This window comes from Etheostoma cragini, chromosome 11 (genome assembly GCF_013103735.1).
Source record: "Etheostoma cragini isolate CJK2018 chromosome 11, CSU_Ecrag_1.0, whole genome shotgun sequence".
Taxonomy (NCBI): Eukaryota; Metazoa; Chordata; class Actinopteri; order Perciformes; family Percidae; genus Etheostoma; species Etheostoma cragini.
The window spans coordinates 4,553,674-4,575,606 of record NC_048417.1 but is presented as its reverse complement, the minus strand read 5'-3'; the positions used below and the strand labels follow the sequence as shown (position 1 = coordinate 4,575,606).

At 41.3% G+C, this 21,933-nt stretch overlaps 1 protein-coding gene across 3 annotated transcripts in view; it reads right to left on the bottom strand.

Annotated features, from left to right (window-relative positions):
* satb2 (SATB homeobox 2) overlaps positions 1 to 21,933 on the bottom strand; it is a 55,041-nt gene that overhangs the window by 23,019 nt on the left and 10,089 nt on the right. For all 3 annotated transcript variants that reach the window (XM_034885849.1, XM_034885850.1, XM_034885851.1), the window contains exons 2-6: positions 20,314 to 20,529; positions 13,966 to 14,151; positions 4,562 to 4,688; positions 1,891 to 2,014; positions 1,087 to 1,189 (exon numbers count right to left, since the gene is read on the bottom strand). In XM_034885849.1, the coding sequence (XP_034741740.1) occupies positions 1,087 to 1,189; positions 1,891 to 2,014; positions 4,562 to 4,688; positions 13,966 to 14,151; positions 20,314 to 20,485 (712 nt within the window). In that variant the 5' untranslated portion in view covers positions 20,486 to 20,529. The remainder of the gene's footprint in view (positions 1 to 1,086; positions 1,190 to 1,890; positions 2,015 to 4,561; positions 4,689 to 13,965; positions 14,152 to 20,313; positions 20,530 to 21,933) is intronic.

The following is a 21,933-nucleotide window of genomic DNA, read 5'->3' as shown; positions in this document are numbered from 1 at the left end:
CTCATGATTTGATATAGAACATACACGTCTATGTGCCACTTCTTATCCGTATTTATATGCAACCCACCAAGAACGGTCCTTACTTTCTGTGACTTTAAATTAAACTAAACATTTTTACTAATTTTTTACATATAAATTCTGATTTGTGTTGTTGTTCTCACATGTTATTCTACAAAATATCACATTTTGCACCATATTTACCCTCATATGCAGCAATATACATCAGTACTCATATATTTGCACTTTTTCCCTAACTTTATACTACAACTGCTGCACAACAATTCCCCTCTGGATAAATAAAGCTCCATCTAGGGCTGTCCCAAATAGTTTAAAACTTTCTTCATAATGCTGACATTCAAATTCTGTACAGGGTTTGTCAATTGTCAGTCTGTTTAACAAAGTTGCACAGTATCACAGTTGCAGTTAAAGATTAGGCCACACTAATATAATTAGTTGTATACTAATTGTAGAATTAGATTCCAGTGGTGTCTGTGTAGGATTGTTTCCAACTCGTGTGATTGAAACATTTCCAATGACTCCGGAGCGCTGTTTCTGTCGTAGCATAATGTCGCTGTAAGCCTCAGGGAGCGATTCTTTTTTCATCATTACTGTATGTCCTAATTGGATCAGCCTGCTGTCTGCATGTATTTATGTTGACAAAACGGACGAGTTATTCAAGAAAGTTGGTTTTAATAAAACAAAGACCAACTCATTTAATCAGATCAATTGCTTCATTCAAATGCCAGATTTTCCGAGGATTTCTTTCTTTGTAGGGTGATAATAAAATAAGACGACGCTTTCATTCAAAAAAAGCTTAAAGCAACACTAGGGAACCTTTCCCATTTCGATCCCCTTACAGGTTGGAAGCGGAATTTCCCGATTATGTTTCATTGGAACTACAGATCCGCTACCCAATCTGGCAAACTTACATAGTGCGGTTGTAGCTGTTATCACCCTGTTATGATTTGATGAACTACTGAAACTTTGGAAACATTATTTTACGGCCCTAGTTCCATTTTATATTGCCGGGGACCCTACCCCCCACATTGGGAACCCCTAGTCATCTGTAATGTTGAAAAAACTCACCTTTGATTTTCTTATACTTCTTGTACCAACGACCAAACTCCTGGCATTTGGCAGTGGAGACGTTGGCGTAGTACGAACTGTTCACTATGGAGGAAATCATACTCTGAGAGAGAGAGAGAAAGAGAGGGTTGAAAGATAATTAATAACCAACATAATGTGAAATGCTTACACTCACGCAACAACCTCATGGCACACTCTCTCACACACATACACACACACACACACACACACACACTCACACACACACAATAGAAATAGACAAACATTAATCATGATTGAAAGCCACCCATGGAAGCTGGAGCCAGTACAGTACAGTGCAGACAGGGAATCTCCTGCCACACACACATATGCTTGCAATTCATGCTGCGATCAACACCCCCACCAGAGCTGCATTTAAACACAGTGTACAAACACGCACACACACACACACACACACACACACACACACACACACACACACACACACACACACATAAATCTCCCACAGCAGTCATTTTGAGACCAGGATAGAGAGATAAACATGCAGCTGGGGAGATTAACGTGATTGAGGAGACAGTGCTTTAATTTGGGGGGTGGAGTTTGGTTAAAATGTAGCAATAATCAATACAATGCATGTTAGATTAATCCTAAACGTCTGTCTCATAAGGGTGGACTTTAGTCATTAGTCACTACACATGGGATAGTCACTTAAGTGAGAGAGACTGACACTTATTAAGAACATCTTTAAAAATAAATTATTGAATTGATGAGCATTTTGCAGTTTGTTGTTGTTAATGTTGTTTAGCAGCAGTATTTCATAGTTACCTGTGACAGGGGACACTCTTTGGCCAGAGTGCTTTGGTTCATTTCCTTTAGCAGCTCTTTGAGAGCGTTCCTGACTGTCGCGTGGTTCCACTGTTCACACGGCAGATCCTCCAGCTTTGAAAAACTGCAACGAGCCAAAACCACGCACAGGAGTCAGTTCCATCTTTGGGTTATTAAGTTGAGACACAAAACAAACTCTTAACAGTTAAACAGTGACAGTTAAAGAAATAGATAGTGTGCTTTCACTTTCCTGCATAGAGTTAGAGGACAAGATTGAAATCTTTGTCATCTGTTTTAAGTAAAACAAAAGGAGTCTCTGTCTGTCACTCCTAAGATTTTCTCGAAAACCTGCCGTCCGATCGGCTGAACGCTCGGTGGGTGTATTGCTGAAGACGTGAAGACGTGCAATCTTGAGTTTGAAGTTGTTTAGATTAGCAATTCCTGAACAAACTGCAGCAATATCAGAGGCCAAGCAGTGGGCCCGTTCCCAACAGGCCTGTTTTGAACAAGCATTGCACTAGTTACAATAAATATGAAGGTACAGCCAGAAATCTGTTAGCTTAGCATAACAACTGGAAACCGGGGGGGGGGGGGGTACAGCTAGTCAGTTTTTCCAAAGTAACAACATCCATCTACTAACACAGTTAACACAGCTAACTAAGTTTAAAAACAAAAAATGACATCCCATGAAATCAAACTAATCAATCACCTTCCCCCCCCAATCGCTCCAACACTCCCAAATATAGCTACAAACAACAATAATGATATTAATACAGTGGTTTGAGAAAAAAAATAGAATAGAATATTTTTTTTTTCATATCTTCTTCCATCTCACAGCAAAAAAAATAATTAAGCCATACAGTCTTGAGTGTGTTATAAATCTTCTCAACTAAATTTTCTTTTAATCCTAAATTGAACCCAAATCAAACCCTAGCTCTGCTGATCTTCCAAACATCCTGTATTAACCTCATCCTCAAACCCCACGACTTCCTGCATGAATTTATCTTCCTACAATCTCCCAGTTTTTATTTTAATTTCAACTTCCAATGAGTCATTTTCGACTCTGAGCACACTGTGCCAGTGTTTGCTATTGAGACACGCACAAACATGTAAACAAAACCTGGTATGTTCCAACACAATAACAATAATAACCGTCTCATCTGGAGTTTATCTGTTTTTATCTTTTCATCGGCACCTTGCTTCACTTATGCGAGGGAACTAGGAGTTCCTGGCAGACGGACTCTTTCTGACGGAGACAGATAATAGATAAATCCCCACCTGGTTGTTTAGTGTTTAATATTGCTTGCTTTCAAATGTGATGGAAATGGAAAATTCTCAAACTGCAATAAGATGCAATGACATCAGCATACCAAGTGTCTGGTTTAACAGCCTCACTGGGTGCTCGAGGCTGTAACTTTGGGTTCAAGATTCGGGGCGGGGTTAAATTATAACTGGGCGGGTCTAGAAAATTTGGGGCATGAAACACTTCATTTCCTGCGTTCTGGTGAATTTTTCAACAATTGGGACAGACGAAAGTTTTTTTTTTTTTTTTTGCTTACCAGTTACATTGAATTGAGAAAGCCAACCACTAGTCAGTTTTTACAACAGTTTTTTTCTTCATCGTTATTATAAGATATTTTGGGAGGGGCACCGGTCAGTTTTGATGACTGGGGGAGCTGTAACTAGGCCTCGGCTAGTGATGTAGAAAGCCGTGCAGATGTTGAACAGCTCAACCAGAGACTTAACTGTATCACTAAAAACAGCATAGATAGTTTTTTTTCACGTTTGTAAATTGTTGATAGCCAGGCTCTCATTGGCTAGCTATTAGCCAATCAGAGTCCAGCAGATTAGCTCGTTGAATATCAATAAGAACTGGCACAAATCAACCTGAGTCTTCTTGCAGGCTTTCTATACCACGCTAGAATGGCTTGAAACAACATAACCAAGGCATTTTGACCACAAAACAATGTTACAGAGTGCATGGTAGAACTCAGATATCACCACAAAGGAAGGCAAGGCAGCCTAATTTGTATAGCACATTTCAGCAACAGGGTCACTCAAAGTGCTTTACACAAAAACAATTAACAGTTTTCTGGAAGTTTGTTCCAGATATGAGGAGCATAGAACCTGAACGCTGCTTCCCCCTGTTTAGCTCTGACTAGGGGGACAGAAAGCAGACCTGCCCCAGACAACCTAAGCGATCTGGGTGGTTCATAGTGTAGTAGCAGATCAGAAATGTATTTTGGCCCTAAACTGTAAAAGTACATGAACCATAACCCTAACTTGAAAACACCGAATGACACTTACTAAAAGAACATAAACGTTATGTCATAATGTTTATGACTTGTTTATAATGTTTATGACACGGTCATGACAGTGTCATATCACTCACAAGTAGATACCTTCATGTAAAGTGTAACCCAAAGTTTAAATCTTTTCATCAACTACTAATAAGGGGCAATGGTATCGGTCGATCCCTAGTTATCACTCCATCCCCCTGTAACGTCCACTATGCGTGTGCTTAAATACGGACGTGCAGTCTCTCCAGTGTTGTTTCTCATTGAGAGATTTCTACTTTCTCACTCTGAAATGTCGCACACATTAAAATCTTATCAAATGAATTTAGACCCAAAATATGTCTGGAAAAGTGGAACCGAAAACTCAATCTGACCTTTGCAGCTGGATGCGTAGAGTGACCATGTGGTAGACCTCCATCAGCATGTCGGCTACTGTAGCTTCTGGTGCGTCAGTCAGGAAGTGGACAGGCAGAGGGTTCCACCTTCCCACCTTGATGATTCCTGGATGGAAACATTAAAGATTGCTGTCACTTTGTCACGAGAGGTTTAATCACTAACTGACACATTGGTGGGGATTCTGGTCCTTTAAGAGGCTCTTTCCTTTTTTTTTGTACTTCTTTCCATTAAGGGCCAATCCCACAAAACATGTAGAAATGTGCCCACTTCCTTTCAACGTTTATAATCTTGGTTTTGGCCCATTTTGAGCTGTTTGATGGGGTGTAAAATAATATCTATCGTCTTCTAGCCCAGCCTACATTTGAGATTAGTTGCCGCTATAAATCTTCAAGATCCCTTTGCCAAATGAATCTCCAGTTTCTACATATTCTAATTTGAGTACTTGAGATTTATTTGACCAAATTACAGAATAAAAGAAAATCTCATTTCGCTCAGTGGTTGAAGGTGCAATATGTAATACTGACAGCTAGTGTTAAAAAATAGTTACAGCGGTACAAATTAAAAATCCTGGAGAGAGTCGTCCCTCTGGCAGAGTTTAATGCTAGAAACAACCATAAAATACAGAAGAATGGAACCGGTAAAAGGGTTACTTCGCTGAATTTAAACCGAAGGGAAGAAGTGTCTATATCAGACTTAGATTAGGTCACACAGGATTAAATGCTACCTTGCAAATAGTAGGGAATGGTAATGACTTATGCATAGAACGCCAAGACAAAGAAGATTTAAAACATGTACTTTTTGTATGTAAGAAATATATTGATAGTAAAATGCACTGGCAGGAAATGGAAGTTGACAACTCAATACATGAGATAATACATGAAAAAGGGCACAACAAGGGAGAGACTGGAAGCTTTACTTGGTTTTCTTAATAATTTGGGTTTAATGAAAAGCATATACTTATTTTTTTTGTGACTTAATTCAGGCCTAGACGCTATAAAGTCCATGGTTTTACACACTCCTGTACAGTTGGTGGCAGTGTAATTCAAAAGTAGTAATCTGCCAAATAAAAGAAGAAGCGTCGCCTCCCCCCCCCCCACACGGAGGTTGCCAGGCTGAGACTGGATAGAAGCCCGTGCTCATGCGGAGCTCTGTACCCAACTGAAAGACACAACTTCTTTTGGGATAGAATTACAGAAGGAACACAACACAACAACCTCGCTGTTGCCTCCCCCTGACGCACGGGCACACTTCCTTGGCCTTAGAATAACTCACCGCTACAAACTAAAATCTTAACAAATGAATGTTGGTTGTGAATAACAGACTTGCGGACTCTAGCTATATAATTCAATGTGAGTACATGAATGTTGAAATGGCATAAAATGCCTGTCCCTAGTAGCCGTGATAAATTAACCTGAAGCTAATGCAGACTTGTTCAGGAGGAAATTAGCCAAGTTGGCATCATTTTGGACTCTAAGCTGTCTCAATCTTTTAAATATATCTCCAATATTTACCCGGGGTTTGTTACGTCTCTGGTCACGCGACCTTGAAAACATGCCGTCTTTTTAGGTTGAAAAGAATCTATCTACGTGATCCTGTTTGTTTGTTTGGTGAATTCATGGCTGTACTAGCGTTACAGCTTTAGCTCACTGGGTTTGCGTTTTTAAAGGTAGATCTGGCAACCCGGCCTGGCTGTCAGACTAGACAGGTGATACCAACATACAGGCCAAAACTCAAACAGACATTACATCACGGAACGGAAATCACAAAAGGAGAAAATACTGGCATTAGCATTGTTGTCAGAAACGATTCCAACTTAGCATGTTTCCTTAATATCTGATGACGCAGTGGGGTCATTTTTTGATTTATTACAGTAAATAGATTACATATTGGACCTTAAAGTTTTGCGATATGTATCCACCACCCAAATATAACAAAGTATACTTTAAAATAAATCTAAACAGAATCTTTCCTTGCCTTTACTGAAACAATATCTTAAATAACTGCTCATATTCACAAGTACCAATGCAATTGATATAATATTATCCTGCAAATGCTACCTTCTACTGGGTTGACTTGTTGTTTAGCTGATATTTTGGGACAATGTCAGTCAACAAAAATCATCCCAAATTACTGACTGAAAACAGAGCTTTCTATGTCTAATTGTGAGTGAATTAGTAGGTGTTTAGTATTTCAGCAGTGTCGTCATGTATGTTAATATCTGTAGCTGAATTTCTTTAGGAAAAATATCAGGACTAAATAAAAGAATAATACTCAACAAAGACATAATACACAAACACACACACACGCGCGCTTCACCTACTCGTTCATTCGCTCAGAGGTTTTCCATGAGGACTGGATGGAGCTGTGAAAACTAAACAAAGCTAATCGCATTACTATCCTCGAAATGAGATCCAGACGGGGCCTGAGAAGTCTCTCTCTTTCTCTCTGTCCCCTTGTCCCCCCCTCTCTCCCTCACTCCCATATCTCCCTCTCTCCTTCACTTTTTCCTCTCTTTAGACGTCTCTTTTACCCAGACCACTCTGATCTTCCTCTCGCTTTCCTTTTTGTTCTCTTCCACTGTGTTTATATCTCAGTTATATCTTTGAATCCCGTCAGGCCGAGCTGTGTTCTTAATTATCCGGTTGTACAGGGGGAGCATCATTTAATCCACTAAGAAGTGAACGGATTCTGACCCCTCGGGGCTGGGCAGACCCCCAGAGGAACATAAGACCACCATGGCAACATTTAAGAACCCAAACTGAACCAAATTACTATATTATAACATTTGTTTTTTAGTTTTAAGTCATCTGGGCTACATTAAAATCTTCTTTTTCAATATGAAAGCTTGGTTTTCTTTATATTTAAAGGAAGCAATGTCATAAACAGTATATGTCAAAATATCTACATTTAATCTACTTATTTAAAATGTGCTCACGCAACAGTACTCTTTTTAAATGTGGAAGATCATTTCACATGTCAAAAGTGTATACACACGTGGTTTTAAGATATTACACATTTATACATGTGATTTTCAGATACTGTGCACTTTAAATTTAATGTATGGTGGAGATTCAATTTAATGTCATTGATTGTAAAATCATCAATTTCAAAATTTAAATTAGATTGTCACATAAATGTCTAAAACTATTATGTGAAATGTTGCACTTGGGAGTTTTGTGTGTTTTTATTGTAAGGGAAGACGAAATGAAAGGCATTTTAAAGAGATGGAAGAAAATACTGAAGATCATTTTATGACAGAGGAAAAAACTGAACGTACATTCTCCTCTGTTGTTTTTTTCTGTCTGTCTCTTTTTACACACACACACACACACACACACACACACACACACACACGCCATGCAGCATCTGAAAATAACAACAATTTTGCTAATGCCAAGTTAGGTGGAAGCAAACGCGTGAATAAGCAGACAGACATAGACTCACAGAGGACACATGGCAGAACACAGTTAAGTGGACATGTACATCTACCCACTCGCATGCAAACACACACACACACACACACTCAAACACACACTCACTCACACGCTCACAGTGTGACGGTAAATGCATTAATAATTGATCCATCATTTTTTTGGTCTGCTGTTCAATGTGCTCTGTTTCTTGTCCACATTTAAAAGTAGAAATCATTGTTCCCATTTCCACATTAAAATTCCACCTCCCAGAGACACGCTTTTATGTGGCCGGCTGGTGGCTTGGCTCATGTCTGAGTGTGCCCATCCGCACAAAGGCGAATCCATACACAAACACACACTGATGTCTCTGACTCCTCTCGCCAACACTCGCACATGCCTGCAGGATGCCTGGGTGTTATGTGCAAGAACGCACACACACGCACGCACACACACACACACACACACACACACACACACACACACACACACACAAACAAATACACGTGTGCACACAGTAATCCCATTGTTCCGTGTTGTAATACGTAAGTCTCAATGCTCGCAGCAGCCTGCACACGCATGCAAGGCTTCTCCCAAACTGGTTCCAGCTCCCGCCCCTGGCTCACACTTGGGGAAACCCCATACACCTGACTAAAGCCTATCACTCATCACTGCACCCTGAGGAACGCCTGTTTGATGACAGTCTGCCATGCTGATGTTTTAGGGAGTGCTCCTCTTAGCCGAACCGCTTCTGAAATGCTCATCTGTAAAAAAAGTAAAGAAAACGTGCTGAAGGTTGAAAACCTCCGCCGAGGTAACAAAAGTGTTTCAGGCTTTTTAGGAGTTTTAATGCAACACACTTAAAAACAAGTCTGCTACTTTCTAAAAAGGCATACATTATGGAGGATTTGTCTTTATTAATGGTCAATTATCATTACAATGAGCAGTAATAAGCCACAAATAAGAACACTGTGGGCCCTATCTTGCACACTAAGACACTAAGTACAACCCTTTTGAACAATGCGCAAGGCACACGGAAAAGAATTCCCGCCGTAAATCTTGCGAAAGTGGATTTGGACACGCCTTAAATGCACATGCGCCATGCGCGCCATACCGTAGGCTTAGATCGTTGAAATAGGGCCCTGAGAGTTGTTGTGGAATATCCATTTGGCAAATTTTTTATCCTCAGCTTTGTCGTTTTAGCTCACTCAGTCATTTTGTAGAAGACCATTTGCCGGGTGGTTTAAAGGGGCAGAGCAAAATCCAGGATAAAGGATTTTGTAACATTTATACCTATGCTTGTTTTACAACAGGTAGCTCGTGGTTTTATTGCCGGGATCTGGGAAAATCAGTACAACAAAGTCTGAGGCTACAAACGGATCATCTCAAAACACTCAACCCTGAGGTAAAAACTGAAAGGAAACACACCCCTCTGGTTGGCGTTAATCCCTCATTCTACATGTAAAATGTGCACAAATAGCACAAGAGCATCAATGTTGAACCAAGTGTGTGATGGCTGATTACAATGGACAGTTAGTTTGGGCGATAAAATTAATATTTTCTCTTCCAAATACAATTGACTTGGTTGTGTTTTAAAGGGGAACTCCACTGATTTTACACACAAAGTTCAACTGACGCGTCTCGGGGAACTCAGCTTGTTCTTAAAGGGACAGTTCACCCCCAGTGCTCCCCTGTAGTGCTAATCGTCAGTCTGCATTGGTCTTTCTACCAAACTACACAAGGAAACTGTATGCGCAGAAGAAATAGTACTCCAAGACAACTGGTCCGACACTGCTGTCTTAAGGAAAGTAGTTTTTTGCTTTTTTTCAGAGAAAATGTGTACTTTTTCTCTCACCAAAATGACTCAAACTGATTATTCAATTATCAAAACAGTTGGCGATTAATATTATGGTTGACAGCTAATCGATTAATCTTTGCAGCTCTAAAGTAAAGGAAGACTGCTATAAGCAGGATTTAAGACTCGGATGTCCAGTGCACTGCTGACAAGGTTTGCACCAGTGACCCTTTGTGGCCTGCGAGACGTGGCACTGCAACAATGCTCTCGCTCTCACTGACCAGTGTTAACTGTTCCTTGGCTTAAGACTTAAAGTACAGGTCTGCTCCCATCCATTCTATAAAAGCCTTCAAACCCTTATAATTGAAATAAACAATATCTCCCAGTTAATTACTGGTCTAAGCTAATTAAAGAAAGGCCGTGGTCCTCGGCGGAGACTTTAAATACACCGCTGGGACACAAGAATGCAGGACACAATTCAAACGGGGAGAAAATAGCTGGGACTCTGTGTAATTTTGGTTGTGGACCGCAAGGGAAAAAAATGTATAATTTAAGCCAGAAATTATTCATTTAACATAAATGCTTGTTTCAAAAACAAAAAGTATTCATTTGAGAGAAGCTCGGGGGAAGTGTGTGCGTGTTTTGTCTGTGATACTGCATGACTACACGGTATTCCATGCCCAGTGCACGTGAACTTTAGTGTGAGCAAATGTAACCTTACAAGGGTTAAATTGAGTTTACAAGACAGACACACACACACACACACACACAAAAACACACTGGAAGTAAACAGTGCTCAAGTCATTTCTCAGAGTATTGTTTTTAAGTTGTGATGTCCCGTTTAGTCTTGCCTTTGAAGCCCCTGGTGTGGTGCTGTTAGCGGGGAGTGCATTGATGTAAAAAAGAGGACCAATGTGGCTCACTGTTTTCCACATACACTGCTGAGACAGACGGGACACAGAGAGACACAGAGAGACACCGAGAGGAAAACCTCCCCTTGATACTTGGCAAAAACATTGAGGCTAAAAGTGCTACTAATGGCATTCATCTGCAAACCGTAGCAAACACTCGGCGTGCAATTTAGTGGGCTGTTTTCAGCCATCACTGCAGGATAATGGGCATCTGCATGTTGTTTATGTTTCTAACTCGCTTTAACAGGCTGTCAATTGCAGTTCTGAATTTTACAACCAAAAGAAACAAGAAAAAAGATCTGCAATATAAACTGTGTCTGTGTGTGTATCTATATCTATATCTATATCTATATATATATATATATATATATATATATAGTTACATTGGAATGACCAGTTTTACTATAGTATATAACACGTTTGGCATGATTTGCATTCAGAGATAAAGCGCAGGTGACCTTTTTAACGAGTAACTGAACACGCCCTAAATATTTCTACAGACTTCCAGCGGTCAACCTTCTCAGCTTGCTGCAGTGATGTGCCAACACATTCTCACTGCCGTCTTGTAAAATGAGGACGCTTGGTCAGGTGCCTTTGTCGTTGTTATTGATGTCAAAGTTTAGTTTTATCTGAACGAGCTTGGTCGGGACTATTGCCGTCCCTTTTGAAGCTGTTATGTTAAGGACAAGGTCGTGGGTGGGCTTACGCTTCTGTGATTTGCAGGAATAACGGAACAGTTGAAGAAGAAAGTGACTTTAGTAAAAGTGCCACGCGGGAGACAAACCCGGGTCCCCTGGGTGAAAGTCTTGTGTTTGACCCATCCAGCTGGGTCTCCATATGGGACCTTTAAGTTACTCTTTAACGCTGTTGCATTTGTGTTGTCAATTACATAAATTACTTTGGGGTGTAAAAACCATTTCAAGTAATTTATAAGAAATGTGTATATTTGGAATAGTTACCAACCCTGCCTTTCAGTAGATGTAGTTAATCTGAGTAACTGGAGGCTGATTTCAGGTTTAAATTCGGGATACCTCAATCTAAGTTTGTAGTACTAACTAAGGTCGAGAGTACACGGTCGGTGTCAGGTGGGCTGGCGGTCTGATAAGAGCTGCTGGCCTTGAGGCAGTAAAGGGATTACCTGCAACAGTGTGTTTTATGAGACGGGGCGAACACACACATACACACACAAACACACGTACACACATACACAATCTCCTACACGTTAGAAACACATCTGCACACTCATGGGTATGCAGACTTGATTCAAACGAGACCTGGCGGAGATCACACACATACTCTCTCTCTCTCTCTCTTTCTCTCTCTTTCTCTCTCTCTCTCTCTCTCTCTCTCTCTCTGGAGCGAGATGTCAAACAGATGAGGATCTCCCACCATTTGCAGTCTATTGCAATAGCCTTGTTGCTAACTGTCACTCTGTTGTTACCATTTTATAACGATGTGAGGCAACTTTCCCAGATGGCATTTTCTGCATACTTGAGAAAAGACAGCAGTAAATGACACTGTCCTGTTGCAGATGACTACCATGTGTGCAGCAGTAAATTACAGAGTTTTTCTTTTCCTCTGCTTCATAAACATTCTCACACATACACACACACTCACACATACACAAACGCACAATGTATTTTTGTCTTACGGCGACATTCCCGTCCAGCTCTTTGTTGTGTGTTTAATGACTTTAACAGGCTCTGTCTGTGTCTTAGTTGTATTTTTAAAACATTCTTGTGCTTAATGCCAGTGTAACAGTACAGGGTCACATTCTCACATTCAGTTTCCTTCCTAGGACGTTGATTAGAGGGAGCGTCTCCTTTCCAGGATCCTTCTCGTCCTGACCCCTAAGCTGCACGGTATTTAATTCTGAGTCAGTAGCACCAACGTTTACACAGAGAGTGGCACTTGGAGGTTGGAAAATCATGACTATTAATAATGCTTTTGATTAAAACCCTCTTCATACTAACAAAAAGAGGCGGCTTGACCTTGGATGTTTTACTGTTTCATTGTATTTCCTTGCCCAGCCAAACAACTTTAAAGTTAGTAATCTGTTCAATTTATTGGATTTTCTGTTTGAAGCTTGATGCCATCTCTACTGTCATTGCTTCTCCATCTAGCTGCATCTTCTTCTGTTTTCTTTCTTATTATTATTTCAATTTGTCTCCTCTAAAAACACAAAACGCCAGAGCAAATACCTACCAGACAAAGTCTTTCTTCTGCTTTTATGAGTTGGTTTTATTCTACATGTAACAGTGTTTTATTAATGACAAAGAAAAAAACACAGCCAAGAGGTAATCAGTCCTGCAAGTTGATAGTGTGCAAGCTCAGATTTAAAGTTTTTTTTTGGGGGGGGGGATCAGAATATCATCGCCGCTCTCATGTCTGTACAATACACATGTAGCTGACTAGCATAGCTAAGCATAACCACTAAAAACAGAGGGAAACTTGCCGTGCTCTGTCTCAACGGAACAAAATCTGCCTACCAGCCCCTCTGAAGTGCACTACAACATTTGTTTTTTTAATTTTAAACAACCAGCAGGGATCCTCAGTGACTTTCTGAAGTCTCCCCTGGTTTGTATGCAAGTATTGCATCATGGAGACGTATCGCGTTAATTATGGCATTTTTCCATTATCCGTCCAACTCAACTCAGCCACGTTTCCCCGTCCTCCTTTTTCCATTGCAGATTTGGTATTGCCTCATGCGTGAGGCAAGCATGGCCTGTCGCCATAGCCACGCCGCAGGAAACTGACAAAAAAAAGAAGTAAATATCTGCAATCTATAACATTCCCAGATAGCGAAGTAATATTAATATTTGCTACCGGAATGCATTGCCATTTATAGTATGATTCTGTTTAACTTTAAAACAGTAAGATACTGTGACATTTTGGCAGTAAATCTACATCAAAGGTTATCCTTTCATTTCCAAGATTTTTCAGTTTCCATTGGAAATTCCACCAGATGTCCCTAATTTTCCGCCTGATGTCCGTTACCTTTCTCTTTCATTGTGTTAGCGTTCTAACCTCCGGTGGATTTAGGATTATATTTAACTTCTCCTCAGATTTCTGCAGGCTAAATCCAGACAGCTAGCTAGACTATCTGTCTAATCCGAGTTTTCTGTTGCACGACTAAAACAACCTTTAAACGTACACATGTTCCACCAAAACAAGTTCCTCCCTGAGACTGTCTTGCAGAGTCGTCATTACCGAGTCCGCTGTGGAGGAAGGTCTGGCAATGTGAGATGAGTGTCTCTCTGACTGACCGTGGGCTTGTGCCGCCGAGCTGTGGGAGTACCCAAGGGCCAGCAGAGCCGTCTCCACCAGCTGAGAGAAGAGAATATCCTTCCTGACCAGCACAAACTCCGCATGCTCCTCTCTTCCCTCACATCCGTCCGTCTGAATCCCTCCGTCTGACTGCTCCACTACACAGAAGACTGGAATCATCAGACCTGTGGCCGAGGACAAAAAGGAAAAGACAACAAGAAGAAGAATGGTTTTAATGTCTGGCTTTTATTGTCTCTGATCACAACACAGTGTATCCCTCATAGACAGCAGACATGTGGATCGCATTTAATGTGGGTCAAGCTTGTAATCACTTCACCATTTTTGTTTTACACTGTTGAGACTCGCAACACCTGACGTTCTCAATACGCTACAATCAACCTGGGATGTAAAACAATTGATATCCATTAGTAAATCGACTGCAGCAGTGCTGTTAACTGTCTGCTGGACATTTCCAGGCATTTAATCTAACGGCCTATTAGATAGGCGGTCATAATTTTGGCTCCCCGAACAGATATGCAAAACATATGCAAAAATATACAAAACACTTATACTGACAAAAGCTGCTACTTTCATTAGAATACTAATAACAGCCTAAAATTGCGATATAACTAAAATTTCCAAACAAAAGCGGTGTTAAATATTCGTGATAAAGCAGTTAAGAGTTGCATGACACTGAGTGTTCTTCAGTGATGCAAATTCAGGCCAGGTGAAAACCAAACCAGATTCTCCAGAAATGTTTGCATGAAGGAAGCCAACACACACACACACACACACACACACACACACACACAGGCAGACCTTGACATACTTTCAAAGCCTGCGTAATTTTTCAAACCATTTCACAGCAGCACATGTGGAAGTGAAAACCTCTGAACAATTATATCCGCTATTGATGGAAACAAAGATGCATACAAATAGTTTTTATGATATTTTTTACGAAAGGTTATGCACAGTTTTGTGGACTATGCTACGAATGTGTAGCCACACGAGCGATCAGTGCCCCTGCAGTGCAGAACCTGTTTAGAGGACTAAACTACTGCTAGGTTAGGTTTATTATAAGATCGAGGTTTGGGTTCAAATAAGAATGTAAGTTAAAATAGATGACTTTCACACAGAAAGCAAAAGACACAAACAGCAGTCTCCTGGGGGAAGGTTCTGTGTTTGTTTGACCCATCCATCCACCCTGATCTCCTCCCTATGTTAACGATTATGTGGTTAATTTAAGAATTAGTCTATATCTATCACGTTCCACTTCCACTTTGTCTAAACTCTCCAATGGGTAACTGCTCCTCAGATCTCTGCAGGGTGAATCCAGACAGCTAGTTAGACTACCTGTCCAATCGGAGTTTTCTGATGCACAACTAAAAAAGACGTTTTGAACGTATACATGTACAAAACAGTTCCTTCTTGAGACTCTTGTGGAGCGGCACCGTGGCTCCATCCGGCTCTTAGTGCCGCCCAAGACGATTGTGATTGGTTAAAAAAAATGCCAATAAACCAGAGCAGGTTTTTCTCCTATTCTGAAATGCTGTGTGGACTAGTCAGACCCTCCTCCACAGCGCTGTGAAGGAAGGTCTGACAATGCAAGACTATAAATGAATAAATATAATTGAATTATTTTCTTGTTGCAGTATTTGCATCATAATGATCTCTGAGGAGCTAATAAGGTTCATGATGCTGTCCTCTGCTTTACATTTCAATCTCATGTCAAGACACCTTGACTTGCATTATTGCTTATTTTTTTATTTTTTAGCATCCCTATTTGCTCCACATGACTAATAAAAGGGAAGCTGAACATATAAATCAAGACAAGCACTTGTTCCTGCTCAGTAGTTTCAGTATCTGGCTACGTTAAGTATCCGATTCCCAGCATCTTCGTCCTTTTTGGCTTCCTGCACTAATATCAATCCTTCATCTCCAATATGAACCTTTTTCCTAAAAGGTTTTTGGTTTTGGGCCACCTGTCAACTGGCAATTAATTAAAGCTCTCTGAAGAAGTGATGGAGTGAGAGCATTAGGCAGCGTCCCAGCACTAATAATACAGGGCACAGCAATGCGTTTTACCGCATGGTTACCACACAATACCAAACACACACACACACACAACCCCCCCCCTCCCCGATCCATCTCACCCCGTTGTTTTAATCAGTCAATTCCTATATTTCTATTTCCTCCTCATTAATCACTCTGCTCCCAGTCCTCCAGGCTCTCATGGAGTGAATTACACACTGGAGCACTGTGCCAATTCAAGTAAGTGAATTTCCCCCAACAGGGAAATATAACTGTCAACACAGAGCAGCTCCCTCCGACCAGCACTCCTCTCTCTCTCGCTCTATCTCGCTCTATCTCCCTCTCTCCCTCTCTGTCTCCACCTCCCCAGTCTCTCTTCTCTTATATCCAGTGTCCTGTGATTTGCCCGCTGACTCTGATCTGGTTTGGATGATGTGATGTTGCCTCAAACCTCTAATCCTTCTAAAATGTATATGAATGAGTGAATGGGTATATTAAAATAAGGTGTGTGGGGGGGTGTGTGAGTGTGTGTATGTTTTGGCAACATTTCTTGGGTGCAAGTGTCACAGTGTGCTTGTGTGTGTGTGTGTGTGTGTGTGTGTGTGTGTGTGTGTGTGTGTGTGTGTGTGTGTGTGTGTGTGTGTGGCCCTTTCCTCGTGGCAGCAGTGCGGTTTGGAGGAGACACGTCGAGTTTCCTGTCTTCAAAGACAACCCAACATTATTACAGGCCAACCCTGCGTTCAGCAGAGGAAACCCCTTCCTCCTTCCTCCTTCTTCTCTCTCCAACCCTCCCTCGATGCCTCCACACTTTTCTCAGTCAGAAATGTTCTCTTCTCCTTTTCAAAATTTTAACTTTCATTCTGTCCCTTTAACACATTGCTCTCATTGTTTCTTCTTATTGTGGTCAAATCTAAGCTCCACGTTGATTTGGTAACCTTTAACGCTTTCCAAAACCACAGAGGAGTCCATCTTTACAAACTCAGACTGTGCAGCCAAGCATTGTTCAATGGATGGAGAAATACAAAATACATAAAAATTTGTTTAAAATATTGCACATTGACGTGACAATGCAGAGCTAAAGCCATTGCATCCTTGAATTGAATTTTCCGCCAATGTAGACTAGTGATAAACCGATTTATCGGCCCGCCGATATATTGGGCCAACATTTTGCCGATACGCGGCTGCTGCTTTTGCCGATAGTTTTTTCTCCGGCATTATTTACAGACAGTCAGCGCTGTGTTGCTGGAGATGCTACAGTCTTAAATTACAAATCAGGCACTTTATTACAATGGCTACTCTTCAGGTTTAGTGTTTTCTTAAATTATTTAAATGTTTTGACACCATTTTTGATGACCTGATAATGTCTGTCTTATAATATGTCAGCAAGCGATGCATCATCAAGGCTGTGTTGTAGATGTTGATGTAAGCCTTCTACCCTTGCACAGTTAACCCATCCATATGATGCACATTGCACACATAATTTGGGTGATATAATATGATATATGTAAGATGATTGCAGAAGTGACACTGATCTGTGTTTTTGTTTATTATTTTTAAAGAAATGGCAGAGCATATTCCAAAAACCAAGCCAGTTTGGCAGTGTTTACATCTTTATGATGTAAACCGAGAGAGCAAAAGCAGTACTGACAGCCCATATCGTCTTAGGCTGATGAAAAAAAAATTTGTATCGGCACTAAAAACTCCATATCAGTTGATCCCTAACATAGACTGTGGAAACAGTATACAAATTTAAGGGGATACCTGAGACATTTTTGCAAACATATGGCAGCGCAAACACCCAGACAGAGGAGCAAGTGCACACACACATGCACACATGTATACAAGAAACAACTTTCACAATGAATGCAGGGATCGATAAACCAGAGTGAGTTGTATAAATCTTGTTTATATGGAGCAATCTCCTTTATTTGGTAAGCCTGTATTATACAGTTCCCCCCAGACTTATAGATTAATAGTGTAGAAACAGCTCGGGTTCTCCCAGCGGCGCAGCCACATTACAACAGAGCGCACCGAGCCAAACTCGCCTTACGGCCGGGATGGAGCTCAATGCAGAGCCAAACGCTGCCTTTGGGTCTGGTTCTCCAAAACCTCTGACACCCGAGTGAAATGGTGACATCTGTTCTGAGATGTCGTCATCTAGCTTTCTTTATTTCAGCGAGAATCCAATGATGTGTTCAATTTTGGGAGAAAACAAATTATGCTCCCGTTGTTAATTCCTTAGGTATAAAATATTGTAATTTCTACTCATAACCCGCATTTGAAGTGTAGGCGTTTTTCTCTCCAATTGGCTCACATTTTCACCAGATTTCCAAAACACAACAACACAAAAAGAAAAGTTTTAATTAATGAGATGACAATATGATGGAAATATTGGTTTGTTTCATGTATTAATGTTAGGCTACCTCTTAACTACTATGTTTTGGTTTAAAAACAAATATCTTTTGCTACGTTAACACCTTGCTTCCCCATGACCTGAACAGCGCAGAAGCACCACCCATCGTCCCTTGCTTTTTATACGCAGAAGTTTAACTTTTTGGGCTTCATGTGCCCCTGAGCAACTCTAATGAAGGGGGCTCCGCCTCTAACACTGTATCCAGTTCTTATAATACATCCAAGGTTTCATGTAATAAAGCGGCTATAAGTAACATTCAATTTGTGTTAATTCTAGGGGCTGCTTTGGACAAAAGCATTGTGTTTTACCACACCTGCTGTCATAAAGCTCTTTTCATTGTGGTGCTGTGTTGCCCACTGTAGATTACCGAGTAAAACGCTGTAGCGTGCTCCTATGTGACCTCAGAATGACAAAGATCTCGCTGCCTTTATTTGTTTCAGCGGCACGCGACAGAGCGGAAACAGGGAGCCTGAACGAGCTCGAGGGGAACCGGATGGCAGGACTCTCAGTGACTGCAGGTCTCTCTGGTAAACTGACTGGGTCAAGATGAGTTCTTTTACGGTGAATGAAAGGCTTCATCACACCAAGTAGGTCATCAATTTAAATCAAAGAACTACATCCATGCTGCATCCAGTTCTGCTGTTGTTTACCTTTTTCTTCTTCTTCTAGTCAGCAGAAAAAGCAAGGCTGTAGCCTTTGCTCATTAGCGCCACCTCTGTTCAGGAGAAGACTGCAACTTGTGGAGCAACCACCGGGTGCAAGTATAAACCGTTAGGGCGCTCTCATGACGTCACATTTGCTCGTGCCAGCTTGGCTACGGCTAGTGAAAGAAGGCCTTAGTGTCGTATAGTCCCCATTAATGTTTTGCTCAGAAAGAAAATCATTCATTTTCAATAAGATAATAAGTTACATATGCATCGTAGCATTTTAGCCTACTTTGGATGTATCGTGAGCTAAACCGGCTATCACTGTCGCTGTGTCACGAGCCAAAGCATTAAGAGATTGTTGCAACCGACGACTAATATTGCACATTTCATGGGCGCCCAGATAGCTCAGTTGGTAGAGCAGGTGACCATTTATAGAGTTTTACTCTTCAACACAGCGGCCCTGCTGCATGTCATTCCCCTTCTCTCTCCCCTTTCCTGTCTTCTGCTGTCAAAGATAAAGGCTAAAAAATAATCTTTTATTTCATGAAACACACGGACACTTAATGTTATAGGGGGACAAGAAAAGAAAAAAAAGAATATAGTAGGCCAACACAAACAGAGTAAAAGGAATAAAACGTCTGATGTCTGATGAACGTCAAAATGGAAGAGGGAAGTAATTTAATGTCGGCTACTGGCGTACAACCAGATCGCGCATCTAAAGTTTGTGCAAAAAAAAGCTATTTTATGAATGAAAGAGACATGTAGTATTTATACAGTTTAAATCATTTAAAATCTGGTAATTGTCTCCATCCGTTAATAAGCCCGACCGTCTGTCACTCGCTCATTGCCTGTTGTCTTTCACTTTCCCTTTAAGGTTTTGGTTGTTTATTTTCTTCTTTTCTGAGAAGATTGTGCCCCAGAATCAGCCGTAACTACAACAGATCTAAAATAACAATAAAATACAATTAGGCCTAAATAAAGAAACTCCTTCTACCTTTTACCTGGATATGCTAACACAGGCTTTTCTGGTGTTACAAAGAAATCTGTGACCCATCAGAATGTGTTCTTTGTAGCTCCGTCTACCCGCCCGCAAATCTTTCTGTGACTTTGCGGGAAAGGTTACAGTCTCCTCATCACGTCACACACTTCTGTCATTTACCTGGCAGGAAACCCAATGATATGGAGCGTGGGATTTTAAAATGAATCTCTTTAAACAATAAATAAACGTTTCTGTCTTGATCCACATGTATGCTCACCTCCTAGGGGTCTCAGTGGGGCTCCGTTGTGGCGTATGCGGGGCCCAGTGGGGCTCCCATTGAGCTCCAACCGGCCCTTCTTCCCCGGCGGTGGGAGGCCGCTGAGGTCCGGACTGCCCCCCCTTCGCTCAGGACTGTCCTGGGTGATGGGACTCTCCCCTCCTCGCTCCATCCTCCTCCAGATCCCCAGAGGAGATCCAGCCAGAGAGAACGAGTCTGGAAACAAGTAAGGAAAATTGTTTTTTTGAAAGGTAGGCATTGTTAAGAGTCAACATTATTCGGTTAAGGTTGATGCTAGTCTACACACACACTCATGAGAGTGTGAGCCTGGTGGGTCGGTGTCCCTGATAAAGGTGTGTCAGCCAAACTTCTAATATGGGGTGATGCCATTAGAAACGCTGCCAGGCCAGACAGGACGCACGCCAACGCGTGAAACAGCAGCCAGCTGCTTTTATTTACACACAAGCCCCGGGACAATCTGTGCCAGCATGTGTGACCCTCGGTGACGAGAGAGAGATTAGAAAAGTGTCCATGGAAAGAGAAATGGCGAAGGGAGCAAGTATGGAAATCAAGTTAGTGAGCAGCTTTAGGAGTGTAAAAAAACAGAAGCTTTCTGTACGGCGGGACATTGGCCAGCTATCCATCCATAATCCATGGTTATTGTTTGAGTGTGGCATTTTCCACCGCGCTTGATTAGAAACTGCACCCCTTTCTCACGTTTTCATATTTTGGCAGCTTTCACTGCTCCGGCTGTTGTAAAATCCGTGGTGGTGTTGCTCATTTGTCTCCCTCCTCTTTCTCTTCCTCTAACTTTCAACTCTTCTTTTACAACAACACCATAGCTAAAAAAAATTTTTTGAAGGACACCCACCACAAACAGAAACAACACTCTCAATCTGAGAAGTATTAAGAGCTTAATAGAAAAAGTATAATAAATTAAACACATTAGCTTTGGCGTGATTAAAATGTGAGGGAGGCAAAGAAGCCAAAGAAACTAAGAGGCAGAGTTTAATAAAAGTGGTTTTGGAAAAAAAAAAGAGAGAAAACAAGTTCAAAGGATTGCACTGAGTGGAAAGCAATGAGTTTAAATGTGAGTACAGTGGTAGATATAATTCACTATGTGAGGCTTGCTGAGAAAAAAGGGAGCTTTGCACATAAATCTAACCGCTAACTATGTTGTAGCTACAATAAAATAACAAACAAATATGACAGAACAATGAGAGAAATTCACAGCTGCAGCTTCCATCCAGTTTGCGCTTCTGCAGGATGATAAGTGGAACTTGACCTTCCTTGTGAAAGTGTGACGGACTAGAGGCCCGAACTAAGACGGTTTCATTTTCTTATTTAAAAAACACTCCTCCAAAGAACCGGTCATTATCACCGACGGGTCCCAACTTGTTGCAGCTCCCCCGCTACTGATCCCTATCACGACCCGGCCTCGCCGACATCTCACCATCTCACCACACACACACACACACACACACACACACACACACACAGACAGACAGACAGACAGACAGACAGACTGACTGACTGACTGACTGACAGACAGACAGACAGACAGACAGACAGACAGACAGACAGACAGACAGACAGACAGACAGACAGACAGACAGACAG